The sequence below is a fragment of the Lissotriton vulgaris genome, chromosome 3_1 (assembly GCF_964263255.1).
Source record: "Lissotriton vulgaris chromosome 3_1, aLisVul1.2, whole genome shotgun sequence".
NCBI classification, from domain to species: Eukaryota; Metazoa; Chordata; class Amphibia; order Caudata; family Salamandridae; genus Lissotriton; species Lissotriton vulgaris.
The window spans coordinates 792,521,397-792,535,132 of record NC_141689.1 but is presented as its reverse complement, the minus strand read 5'-3'; the positions used below and the strand labels follow the sequence as shown (position 1 = coordinate 792,535,132).

General features: G+C 43.4%; 1 protein-coding gene across 6 annotated transcripts in view; it reads right to left on the bottom strand.

Moving 5' to 3' along the window:
* GRAMD2B (GRAM domain containing 2B) overlaps positions 1 to 13,736 on the bottom strand; it is a 463,109-nt gene that overhangs the window by 153,579 nt on the left and 295,794 nt on the right. For all 6 annotated transcript variants that reach the window (XM_086961100.1, XM_086961104.1, XM_086961099.1 and 3 more), the window contains one exon: positions 10,994 to 11,116. In XM_086961100.1, the coding sequence (XP_086817226.1) occupies positions 10,994 to 11,116 (123 nt within the window). The remainder of the gene's footprint in view (positions 1 to 10,993; positions 11,117 to 13,736) is intronic.

Here is a 13,736-nt window from a genome sequence, read left to right as displayed (position 1 = left end):
AATCTAACCAACCAATCTGGAGTAGAGTTCTCTTCTAAGAGATTTAATAGTGAAGGAAAGCCTCATAATAAAAAGCACTGGAATGGCCACAGCCTTCCTGCAGTTGGCCAGGTGAACTTAAGGGCTCTCCTCTTGTGAGAACCTATGTTAATTTCTTTCAGACAGGTCCAGGGAACAAGGAAACCATAGGGGAGGAGCAGGAGCTGGAGCTGGCTTTGTTATCCTTTCTAGGCAGCATCCATCATCTTGCAAGTGCCATTAAAGCTTAATCTTGATGGCTGGTGGATTTCTAGTGATAAACTACTTTCATTGCACATACTGTCTAATGTTCACCATGATTACCAGAAAACCTAAACACAATGTTCCAGATCATTTCAAATAATCAATCTGCTCCAAGCCACTGGACACAATTTTCACAGGCCAGTATGCATGACCCCAATCACAAGTACTGCACATAAAATCCTAGAACTGATGATGCCACCAGGCAGGGCTTATGCAGAGGTGGTTAAACTTGTGAGGCAACAGCTCCATCTGAGGGATAACAAGTGTGTGTGTGTGTGTGGGGGGGGGGGGGGGGGGGGGGGAGGGGGGTGCCAAAGAGTTCCTCGGAACACCAAAATTAGCAGTTTGAGACTAACCTTGAAGATCAGGGAGCCCACAAACTATTGCCAAAACGTAAAATATAGGGAGTCTTGCAGAGTGATTTTGTAGCTCCATAGGGTGGGGGTTGTTTGTGATTTTAAGCCTTGCAAAGTTCTTAGGATGACCATCTCAAGTCAGCAAAGTTCCAAGCTTGAGAAGGCACATTTAACCAGTAATGTGGATGTGGATGTAAATTACCTGCTAACTCAAACGTGTTAATGAGGTGGTGGTATTGTTGAGGTCTTCCAATGGCAATGATGCATGATCCAGATACCCTGATTTCCCAGACTACATGTGTTGGTTTTCAGAGAGATCTCTTGATAAGGAGTAGGGTAATTCTAGCATGACCATTTGTTTCATGCACATATGATGTCAATAGCCTTTTTCAGCAGTGTTATTACAGATACGTTTTACTTCTGATTACAGTTTATTGTTCGCCCACAGTATGTTTACATAGCTTACTTCCTTGAAGCCAGAGTAGACCTTGCCACGTGACTAGAGCATAGCACCTCCATGATTGGAAGGCTTTCCAATCACGTGACCGGAACTATAATTCTTCCGCTTACTTATTAACATTTGGCGCGTAACTTTGAGAACGCCAAGACGACAACAGTTAGTACACTCCGTGTAGCAGACCCGATCGTCGCAAGTAAGTAGACCCGCCGTTTGACTGTAAGCTTATAGCTATGCGATTATGAATTGTACCATTAGTATAAGGTTTTCCCTGAGGCAGTTAGTCACTAATCAGGCATCTTTCATTTTAAAATTCGATAGTTTTTTCATTAGGAATTTTATATTTACCCCAGTAGATAACATTTAGCTTAATATGATTGTATCGCCACATTGACTATGTGCAATTTTTTGGTCTTATTGGTTTCGTAACTGTTGTAACTTTATTGACATTGTGACTATTGGACAGTGAATTAATTGGTCCTGTTTCTTTTCATTTTATAGTCCCCTGACGAAGGGTCTATTCCTTTGGACCCGAAATGCATTGGGTGTTAAAGATGTATTGACCATTGGCAAGATAACCTGTAATGAACTGTGTTACAAAACAATAATCAAATGGATTACTAAATGGATTTTTGATTTGCAAACATTTGGAATAAATACGGATGAAACTCAAAAATGTGGTGAAGAAACCCGAGTGTTTCATTGTAAATTGAGCGCACTCATTTGTAGGAGGGAGTCTCCTTCCACACTACATACTGCATGTGTATTTGTTGCCCACAACGTTTTCAATATGGTCTTCGCAATTTCTGTGCAAGTGAGTGATTGCATGGGTCATGGGAGTACCTCAAAGATCCATTTGGCATAGCTGTATGCTGCATTCAATCTGGGCTTGGAAACAAAGTTTTAGTTCCAGTAATGTGGTTCTTGTACTGATTTCTGTCACATCAAAGTAGTACATAGGTAGTAATTTGGCACCATCTCCTAAATTGTAGGCCCAAAAGGCTTATGTGCAGCCTGGCTGATGTACAATGAGCAGATGGTGTTGCTATTATTCTCTTCAAGAAGAGCTTTCAGTTCATCAAGAGGTCGCCACTGAGTTTAGGTCTCTGCCTGCCCAGTACTGCACAAGACCAGGGGAAAAAAATCTGTTAAGCTTGTTTAGGTATATTCTTGTATATTTCAGACCCATGTTTTCTGGACGTTGGGTTGACCTGTGTTCCTCGTCATGCAAAACTAAGAAGGGAACTCGAAGTGATTAGATCAGTCAACTAAAAACTTGCTCTTACATCACAGGGCTATTTGTTCAAGATGAAGAGCTTTATTTCTTGCAGTGTTACTCTAGGCAACAATCGTAAGAACCATAAAATGATCTCCAACTCAGTGGAGGTTAAGGCCTCTGAAGAAGACGTTACTTCAGAGTGCAAAATATTGCTCCATGAATAGTTTATGTTTCTAAGTAGCTAGTTAAAGTATATTTATTCTAGTGGATCTGAAAGCAGAAATGTTTAATTGTATGGACAAGCTTCAAAAATGGAAAATAACTGAATGTGCGTATATTTGCTGGCGAGGGCGCTTTGGTGCAGTTTATGAATGCTTCAATACCCAAGAGACATTGAGAAGTCTGCCAATTTATGAAATATGTTTGAATGAGGTTTTTGTTAGCATGAGTAGTTTGAGCTTTTTTTTATAGTAAGTAAATTTCTTTATTCGGCATTTCGTGATAGAAATCCATAAAAGCATTTTTGTACACATTATACCAGAAAGTTAAAAATACAACAATATTTACAATAAAAAACATTTTTCAGTGCAAATTTGAGAAAGGTTGCTTGGAGGAAGATCATGTCTTCTTTCATTGAATTAATTTCATTATGATTAAAGCAATTGTTCTCACAGATTATTCCTATGTTTAAAAATGCATTTTAAAAAGTTAACCATGTGATAGCAGGAAATTTCAGAGTCCAAAAGTTGAAGGCGCAACATAGCAGGGCGACACTGTCTTAAGTCCCATGATTTCAGCAGTGGTACCAGCCAAATTTTGCGATGAGCATGGTAATATTTACAAAACAATACTGTATGTATGGTGGTCTGTACAGATATATCATCGCAAGGACAGTGGTATAACGTTTGTTCCCAGGTGTTTCTCGTTGGGAAGGCTATTAACCGATGAAAAAGATTTAGTCTAAATCTGGTTAATAAAAAGATCGAAAATGCTAATTTCAAGCGTTAGGTATGGCTGAATTGTAGGGACAAGATGGACCCTAATTGCGTGGTGGACAGAGGGTTTCCCTATTTCACTTGCGAGTCTTATTCCATCTAAGTGGTTCAGGGCCATTTCTTTTAACTCCTTCTTGGATATCTCAGTGATCTTTTCCGGTGTTATATAATAATCCTCTAAGCCTAAATCTGTAGGAAAGTTTCTAATGTAGGCGAGCCATTTTATGTCTCCCGAATGATCTAGTGTAATAGAATCCATCATAATTCCTCTAGTTAACATGTTTTTTCTGAGGTCCAGATACGCCTCCATAGTAGGAGAGGTTGGATTTTAGCTAGGTCCTCAATATGGGGTATGCCCAGTTCAATGTGGGATGCGTATATGGAGATTCGCCTCGGTGCAACCAGAAGAAATCTTAAAAAGGAGTTTTCTGCCACCTGTAGAGCGCTGACATCGACATGCCCCCAGACCCCAGCCCCATACAGAGCTACAGCTCGGCATTTTGCATTATAAATGTTCAGCATTTCCACAGGCGATCGTTTGCCTAGTTTTTGTGAGAAGGAGATTAATGCAGCTATTGCCCGCTTAAGGGAGTGTTTTCTAGCCTCAACTGCCGCTTTCCAATTTAGTTTATCGTCTATTATTATCCCTAAGTAGGGGTATTGGGCCGTCAGTTCGAGGTTTTGGTTGTTAAGGGATATATTTCTAAACCTTTTTTTCCCTTTGCCTGCCACCATTACGAAGGTCTTCTTGATGTTGATGTGGAGGTCAAGGCTGCCCATGAAGTCCGCGTACCTAGTTAGCGCTTTTTGCAGCTCGCATGGGGTGCGGGCCAAGATGACAGCGTCGTCCACGTAGAGCAGAGCGGGAATAGGGCGTGACTTTACTTGGGGGATGTCCTGAGCCCCCCTCAAAAGTTCTATCTCCAGGCTGTTTGTGTATAAGGAGAATAAGAAGCGGGCCAGGACACAACCCTGCCTTACTCCACGCTCTACTCCAAAAGACGCGGTCAACTCGCCCCTGACACCATAGCGTACTCTTGCTGAGGCCTTGGAATATAGTTCCCTTAAAAAGTCTAAAAGTGGAGGGTCCACACCCATTTGGGAAAGAACCAACCATAGCTTGGTATGGGACACGCAGTCAAAGGCTGCGTACATCATGTAGAGTTTATCTTTTTTTGCATGGACATATTTTCCTACAATTATTGATAGATTTAAGGCCTGCTCCACTGTACCAAACCCCTCCCGGAAGCCAAATTGTAAGTCTGACAGTACCCCACTATCCTCTGCCCATTGCTGGAGGCGCTCGAGTATGACCCTGCCGGCTACCTTACCCACTGAATCCAACAGTGAGATTGGACGGTAGCAGGCAGGGTCCTGGCGGTCTCCTTTTTTGAAAATCGGGACCATGACAGACTTGGTCCAAGATTCCAGGAGCCCTTTTTTTGCAGCTGCCGTACACACCCTGGTCAATATAGGGGCCAATAGGTCTGAGTTGTATTTAAAAATGTCCACCGGGACTCCGTCAGGACCCGGAGCTTTTTCATTTTTACTTAAATTTATGGCCGTTAGGACTTCAGAGATATCAAATTCTATTTGAATAGGGTAGTCAACAGCTGGTTGAGTTATTTCTTCACTCTCAGGAAGCATCTGTTTCTTAAAATTTTTTGAGAAGTGAGAAATCCAGGCGCCTTCTTGTATGGCTACTTCTATTTTTGGTAGATTGTCATCAGCTAGAAAAGTGGATTTTACTACTCGCCAAAAAGCCTCACTGTTTTTCTGTAGGGCACTTTTATGTAATTCATCCCAAAGGGTCTGCTTTAATTCTGCTTTTCTCAGCTTTTGAACGGAAAGATATTCCTTTCTGAGTCTAGCAATTGTCCGTGGGTCTCTATTTTCGTTATTCGGAGCCAGTTTGAGCTTGGTATGTGCCGAGGTGCAGCTGTGGTTAAACCAACCTCTTTTATTTAAAGTTTCTACGTTTGATGTTTTTGTCAAGAAGCCCTTGATGATAGAGGAGGAAGTTATAATCAACTTCTGTAAAATTCTAACTATCACAGTTATGTCAAGGCATTTTATGATATAAGGGTATGCTGCTTTGATCACTTCCTCCGTAATTTGCCCAGGGTCTATTTTCCCCCATTTTAGGCTATACCTATTTACCTGTGCCAATTGTAAATTATTCTGATTCAGAGCTTGGGCTATCGTTGTCTCAAGAGATTTTTGTTGTAATAAGTTGAGTTCTATCCTTACGGCAAGGTGGTCTCTTAATATATTTGGTAGAGTCTCAACATGTTTAATCTTGTTTGACAGCCCATCTGATGTGAGAACATAATCAACAGTGGACTGGTAACCTCTCCCTACGTATGTCAAATCTGGTTTTCTTGTTTTTGGGTTTAAGCTATTGACTATTATAAGTCCCAAGTCGGACATAAGGTAATTCAAGGCTGTGCCTGGTTTAGTATGACAGAAATGGTTAAGGGGAATATCCTGGTCCTTAATCGTTTCAATGCAATTTTTGTTAAGGCAGGGGTGCAGATTAAAGTCCCCTCTCCATAGGAAGGAGACCGCACCTTTCCCTCCTTTCGACTGTCTAAGATAGGAGAGTTTTTAGTTTAGGTTTACTATTAGTCTCATGAATTCTCCTTCCTCTAAGTTATTGTAGAAATTGATGAGTACGATAGTCTCATTTTTTTGTAGGGAGAGGGAAAGAAGCTGAAAATTTGTGTCCAATTCGAGAGTAGTTATTTTTATTTGGACAGTGTTCGCTATATAAATAGTTAAACCCCCCTTTGCTCTGCCCATGTTCCCAACCAAAGCTGGAGAAAAGAACGTCCTAAAGCCCGAAAGATGCAGTTCTGTTGATGACCAAGTCTCCTGGAGACATACAATTTGGTGCCTGTCTAGGAAGCTTATGGCGGTACCGTCCTCAATCTTGGGGCGGAGACCGGCAATGTTCCAAGACACGATGCTTAAAGTTTGGGAATCTCAAGTTGGAGTCCTAATTATTTGTGATCCTCTATTACTCTCTAATTCCCTTTTTTTGGGGCTGAGATGTTTTTTATCCTGTGATGGTCAGTCAACTAGCTCAAGGCCACTATATCTATTCAACATTGGAATACCATTCCAGCCCTCCCAGGGTAGTGGTTCTCTATATGAATCCCTGTGCTGAGGTCCTCCCCAGTCGTCCCTTTCTCTACCCCGATGTCGGGGGCCTACTGTATGCCAGGATCCATCATGATGATAACCATTTCGATTTCTCGAGGGGTAGAAGAAGGAAAGACGCTTTGTTCCTATAGCCCCAGTTGAACTCTGGTAGTCCCATGAGCAGAAGTAATCAACTAATCTGGGATCATAAAAGGTGATGAGGACGCAATCACCTTGTATCGTTTTTTTGCCATGTCCTACTCAGGGCGCTCTTCTTACCATTAGGATCTTAGGTGAACAGTAAGGAGGAGGTGGGCGATTTGCATTTAACCAATGTTGGACCTTGTTCTTTAGCGACCAGATTGTTTCATTAGTTTGGTTTCCCAGTTCCGGTACGCCAGCCATTCCAACTGTGAAAGGACTGGCTTCCGGTGGGAGGTTGACGGAAAATCTTCCATCATGGGGTCCTCTATCCCACCCTTTATTCGACTGTGTAGCTGGTGTTTTTAAATCTATGCTGTTATGTGCCGAGTTAGTATTAGTGACATTGGTCGGAGTATTACTTAGGGTGTTATCTAATGTCTTTTATTTGGTCACTAGCGGTTGTACTGGTTTAGCTACTGGTGGAATAGGTTGTTTATTTTGTGCATTTGGTATTGCAGAGGGGTGCTTGACTCCCCCTGTTTTTTGTCCCAGTTGGTTCATTTTGGTTTTTGGAGGAGTTGTCAGGTCAGCTAATGCTTTTTCTATTTGTCCCAGTCTCAATTCTAATGGTTTGAGTAGATGTTTGAGAAGGTCTCCAATTTTGGTTAGTAGATGGTCATTGGGATCGGTGTTAGCGTCTGCTTCCTTATCTAATGGGAGGCCAGTTATAATTTCCCCAGTATTAGGGGCCGGGGTATCAGGTAGTGCCTGATGAACAATCAGATTGGAAATTTCCTGGTCTCTTCTCTGTGGTATGATGGTTCGAGTCTCTCCTGTCTTGTTCGGAATCTTATGCGTTTTTTTAAACTTTTGGTTGTTCGGGGTATAGGTTTTTTTTTTTTACTTATTGCACCCTCCCTCCTCCCTCTTGACAGTCTAGTTTCCTCTGGGGTAGTTTCAATCACTAAGTCTGGGGTTTTTTCTAGGTCCAATGATAGTTGTGAGTCGGAGAGCTGTGAAACCGATAGATCCACCGTGGTTGGAAGGCTAAGCCTTTGGCCACAGGGTTCACTCGGTCCAGGGTCACTACGTTGCTCCGGCGTTCGTGCATCTGCCAGATGTCCCATGGAGGACCTTTTTGCGTTAACTAGATCTTGGGACACTCTGAGTTCTATCAAGGAGACACTTTGATCTATAAAAGCGTTTGCTCTGGTGATGAAATTGTCTATTGGACCTGTTATTTGTCCCTCTTTTGCGGCAGTTTTACTTCTACTACCTCGTGTAGACATAATGGACGTTCACAATACAGTCTTACTTATAGAAAGGGGGAGGTGGGGTGTATGTATACAAACAGAACCTCAAATTTGATATATTACAATACTAAAGATTTTGGGGTATGAATGCGCAAAAACAACAGGTTAGGGGGGTGGCCCAGCCCAGTCTATAACGGTCTCTAACGGGCACAAACGGGCACAAACGGGCACAAACGGGCACAAACAGGCACAAACGGGCACAAACGGGCACAAACGGGCACAAACGGGCACAAACGGGCACAAACGGGCCCGCCCTTGGCCCGGGCTTCGCCCGGCGCCGCCCGCGCGCGTCCCGCGCGCGTCCCGCGGTTGCGGGATTGATGCTCCTAAAATAGAGCAGGGGGGGAGGGGCGGGAAGAGGCACCAGGTGTCCGCGATGTCAGGAGCGCTGAGAACCCTGGTCCTCGCAGTCCCGCTTCCCCACAGTCAGCAGCAGTTCAATCCAGGCAAGAGAGGGACCCGCTCTTCAGGTCAGCAGATTCCCCAGCAACAGATGCGGTAAAGACTCCGTATTGCGCAGAGACCCAGGAAGCGTTTAAATGCCCAAGGCGACTTCGAGCGGCACCTCGCGTTTTAAGGTACAGTGCAAGCCGGGCCGAAGACGGCTGTAATGCCAGAAACCGGTCCGCGGAAGCTTGTTTCCTTTCCAGTAAAAGAATTGGCTTGGTAGTTTGGTCTGCCCTGTTCCCATGATGCAGTGGGCCAGGGACAGACTAATTTGCATGTAGCCAGGTTCTGAGCTGGGATGGTGCAGTGAGCTAAAAAACGGTGATGGATCAAGCCCTGATCTGTTGACTGGGTAGGAGTGTTCTGCTTAATTCAGATACTCTGTCCATCACCACCCCCTTTTCTGAATCGTTTTGTCCACCATAAGCGTGGAAGGGTATGCTCAGACATGAGTCCCTTGCTCACTGCACCATCAGGATTCAAGCAAGCCGGGCCGAAGACGGCTGTAATGCCAGAAACCGGTCCCCGGAAGCTTGTTTCCTTTCCAGTAAAAGAATTGGCTTGGTAGTTTGGTCTGCCCTGTTCCCATGATGCAGTGGGCCAGGGACAGACTAATTTGCATGTAGCCAGGTTCTGAGCTGGGATGGTGCAGTGAGCTAAAAAACGGTGATGGATCAAGCCCTGATCTGTTGACTGGGTAGGAGTGTTCTGCTTAATTCAGATACTCTGTCCATCACCACCCCCTTTTCTGAATCGTTTTGTCCACCATAAGCGTGGAAGGGTATGCTCAGACATGAGTCCCTTGCTCACTGCACCATCAGGATTCAAGCAAGCCGGGCCGAAGACAGCTGTAATGCCAGAAACCGGTCCCCGGAAGCTTGTTTCCTTTCCAGTAAAAGAATTGGCTTGGTAGTTTGGTCTGCCCTGTTCCCATGATGTACTGGGCCAGGGACAGACTAATTTGCATGTAGCCAGGTTCTGAGCTGGGATGGTGCAGTGAGCTAAAAAACAGTGATGGATCAAGCCCTGATCTGTTGACTGGGTAGGAGTGTTCTGCTTAATTCAGATACTCTGTCCATCACCACCCCCTTTTCTGAATCGTTAAGGTACAGGTAGGCGGGGGGGAGGGCGGGAAGAGGCACCAGGTGCACGCGATGTCAGGAGCACTGAGAACCCTGGTCCTCGCAGTCCCGCTTCCCCACAGTCAGCAGAAGTTCAATCCAGGCAAGAGAGGGACCCCCTCTTCAGGTCAGCAGATTCCCCAGCAACAGATGCGGTAAAGACTCCGTATTGCGCAGAGCCCCAGCAAGCGTTTAAAAGCCCAAGGTGACAGAGATAGAGAAGTGTACTCTAATTAAAGGAGCGAGATATGGCTGAGGAGGTCATAGTGTAGTTTGGCCATTTCTTTCGTCATTAAGTAGATTTCCACTGAGAGTTATTGGATTTGTATGCAGGTACTTTTTAGGGGAAACCAATCATTTTGTCTAGAGTTGTAGGATTGTAAACGGATTTGCACACTGAACAGGTTTTGATAGCCGGAGTCTTATTCTAACTTTAGAAAAACCCATAGTGTCCACTCTCAAGCACTATGGAACAGGTAAGATGATAACTTGTCTTACAACATATTCAGTCTTTAAAAAAACATAATTCGATATGCTGAATTGACATAATCAAATGTTCAGTCTTTATAGACATTTTAAAATCCTTTTTAAAAGGCATATTTGTACTTCTTTATACCATACATTTTTGTTCAAGCCTATAAACGGGACACAAATTGTGTAAGATTTTACCAAAAGCAATGCATTCTGCTTGGCTTGGGGAATACTGAGGAAGGAGCTTGCCAGCATGTTGCCTCTAAATGCAGCTCAAATTACAAAAACCAAAACATGTTTAGAGATGTTCTTATTACATCAAAAGATTGGCAAGTATCCACTGCAAAAGAAAGACTTCATATCTTTGCCCTCTGGTGCACGGAGAGGAGTTTTAACAGCGTGATAACAGATGTTTATTGTGGAGCTTCACCCACAACTCTCGGAATACTTTAGAAGTCAACTTTACAAGCACAAATCCTCACAGACACAAAAAGAACATTCTCTAAGAATTGAGATAATCTCACTTTTATCTAGCAAATGATATAGCGTCAGTATCTATATCAAAGTTCAACAGGAACTGTTGTGGTTGTTACCCGAAACAAATTTTCGGAAATACAAAAAGATGGGGTGGATGTTCGGATAGTAAGCATGCAACTCAGATTGCACACAATCCGAGGCAAGAACTGGAATTGTTTCCTTTTTTTAAAGCCAATAGTTGTTTTACATGTTTCTTCTCGAGTTTACTACAAAACTGAGCAAAGAGTACCACTGAGAAGGTAAAGGGATAACTGTTAGTGAGGTGTTTCATGACAAAGTGATCACATTCTAGAAAAACTCAAAGTTATATTGCAGAGGCGACAAATGCACATTTGGAGTCAAATTTGATTATTGTATTGTAGCAAATCAGTCCAATTGAGCCACAATAGGCTCCAAATCTGTTCGCAGATTTAAGTTATTAACTTTGTGAAATGTGATACATAACCCACGGGGAAAAGTATTCTACCCTAAAGATACCTAGGAGAACTCTAGGGCTGCAACCATTACCTTGATATGGAATTTTTCTTCTTGATCTCAAATACTTCTGCATCACTGTTTGCCAGATGATGAACTGTAGGGTTCAACTTTGCATGCTTCCATTTCTCATCCACACCATTTTCTGCATCCGAGCTGAATGAAAAAAAAGTAACAAAATATTAAACAAATTCTTGCTACAAAGCCAAATCTAGAGAGTGGTCTCTGAAGCATAAAGGGACAATTTCAATTGATTCAAACAATTTCTCACTCAGATGGAAGAGCATTCACAACCATTTGATATACTAAAGGGAATTCTTCCTACACTAATGCCTGATTCAGAAACTCAAGCTGGCTCTTAACACCTGTTGTTGCACAAAGCTCTGTAGTGCTTCAGTTTTTTTGGAACTGGGTCATTTCCGCCTCCGCTTTCGGCTGTAACCAAGCTGGGGGACCAAACTAAATTGACTTCATTTGCAAGGCAAATATTGAAATAAAAACAAACAATATGGAATACATTGTGTGCTGGTGAATAACCTCAACTAGCAATCGCCTGTGGAAAGATTCCCAGAAGACATCAAGGAAGCTACTACATTGGTCCTGCACTGTGCATTTTTCGAGCTTTCACAATTGTGGCAGTGTATTCAACTGACCTGGCATGACATTTGACCGCTTTAGCCACTGACTCTAATCGGTTCTTGTGGTTAGTTGTACCCTGCATCTCCACCATATTGCCCAACTTCACATCCAACATCCCAATGTTCCTGCGACCACTTACTACACGCTCCAACTTACCTTTAAAGCCCACCCACAAATACCTCTCCTCAAAGAACGCACCATCCTTACTTTCCTTACTCCTTGAGCCCAAGCGGTCTTGCCTCGTGCAGTCGTACTCCACACGTAAACTTAACACCCTTTGTTCCCAACTTCTCATACTAATTTTTGCATGCCTTTGCGGTCAACAAACCTTCTCCTATCTCCAATACAAACTCAAGTGATCAACATTTTGTAACTTAGGAAAACAAGAATGGTATGAATTGAAAGTTCTCTAAAAATCATTCGAAGATTCTTTCTCTTCCCTTCTTCCGCTTCACTGTAGGCACATAGCCTACTAAAAAAGGAAACACCAACTTCACATTAATACAAGTTGCTCCCAACTTTTACAATCCGTGAATTTGTGTGGCACAAAAAATGGGGATCAGAACGAACAAACTGTGAATTGCACTACAGCTGAGAAATGGAAATTTAAAATCTTTACCGAAATATAGAATACAAATGTGAAATAGACCAGCATTGCTAAACTAAACAAAAAGGTGTGTCTGGTGCTGCCCCTCACCAGTCTAAAAAGGCATTGTTGGGAACCAAAGCCATAACAATGTTTGACTAAAAGGACAGTAATGCAAGTTAGCTATGCTGTTTTGTACGTCTTTCGTTATCTGCTTAGGGCAACTGTGGCATGCCTGGAAACAAGGATAGAAGACCTTGGTGCAGAACAACAAAGGAAAGTAAATGTAGATAAGGAAATGAAATACGAGAACAGTGCACGTTTCTTTTTCCTTAATTATATAACCAAGCTATAGTATTTGGACACATAGGTCGTTTTTAGGGCTCGGACTCCTCCCCACTGAAAGTGGGAGGAGTTTCGAGAACTAATGTTAAAGAAGAAAAAAAAGAAGTATCTCCTAGGGCTTTGGCCGAGACAAATTCCACACATTCCTTTGCGTGTTCTGTCATCTGGCCAGTGATTCGTGTTCGTTGTGTTGTCGTTTTAATAGGCTTGAAGTGATAGGGTAAATGTAGTTTTGTTCCGCCATTTTGGGCATATTTCGTTCGTGCTCGCGCAAAGAAGTACATTAATTATAATTAGGAGCTGTCAGGGTGCCTCCGTAAGTGAATCCAGATGGCCGGGCGCGTTCACCATTCAGCAGCGCTCAGCGCGCAGCTGCTCCAGTCCCGGGCTGCCGCTAATTATCCTCGTAGTCAGGGAACTCCTCGTATTTCGATAACTCGACAAGCTCACAGGGTCCCAGCGTCCGTGGCAGGGAAAAAGCAGAGGGTTTGTAACAGCGCCAATGAAGAAAAGAAAACGCCAATGTTCAGTGTTGTACTGCGAGCGGCCATCCGAAATAATTGTTTACTTTCTTGTACCGTGCAAAGAGTAGCTGATTCACCCCTCGTTGTAGCATAGTTTGGTGGAGCTTTTCTGTACCCTGTGTTCGGCTGAAGAGAGGTGCGAATAGGGAGCGATTACGAAGCTGTTTTCCTTGCCATTAGTGGAGAAGGCGAGGCAGAGAGGGCCTCACAGTGATCATGGAAAGGGCGCCCTGCAGCAGCCGCCAGGGAATGGGCATTCACGCTTGGGGGGAAGAGATAGGAGCAGCCTTGTTCAGTCACACTGTCCTGATAAGCGGGTTTGCTGACAGGAGGCCTGATTAAACTGCCAAACTTGCTTCAAAGAGTCAGATCACAGTATGAAGGGGCCGAAAAAATGTCGAATGAGTGTGCCTCGGGAAAAATGAGAGGCCAGCGGGTGTAGTTGAAATGTCCAGCCTGCACACACCCAGCCCACCTTTACCACACTGCAGCATCCGCGGCGCAAACCTTTCTTTTTAGTGGTCGCTGGTTGTTACTAGGTGCGAGGTATCTTACACAAGTTGCCAGTGGTAAGCCATGTTTTTGTTTTCTTGAAAATGGCTATTTTGCATGCGTTTCTCGGTTATTCTGGTTTGGTACCGACTGGTAACTTTTGTAGAGTTAAAGGATGATGTCTGTTGTC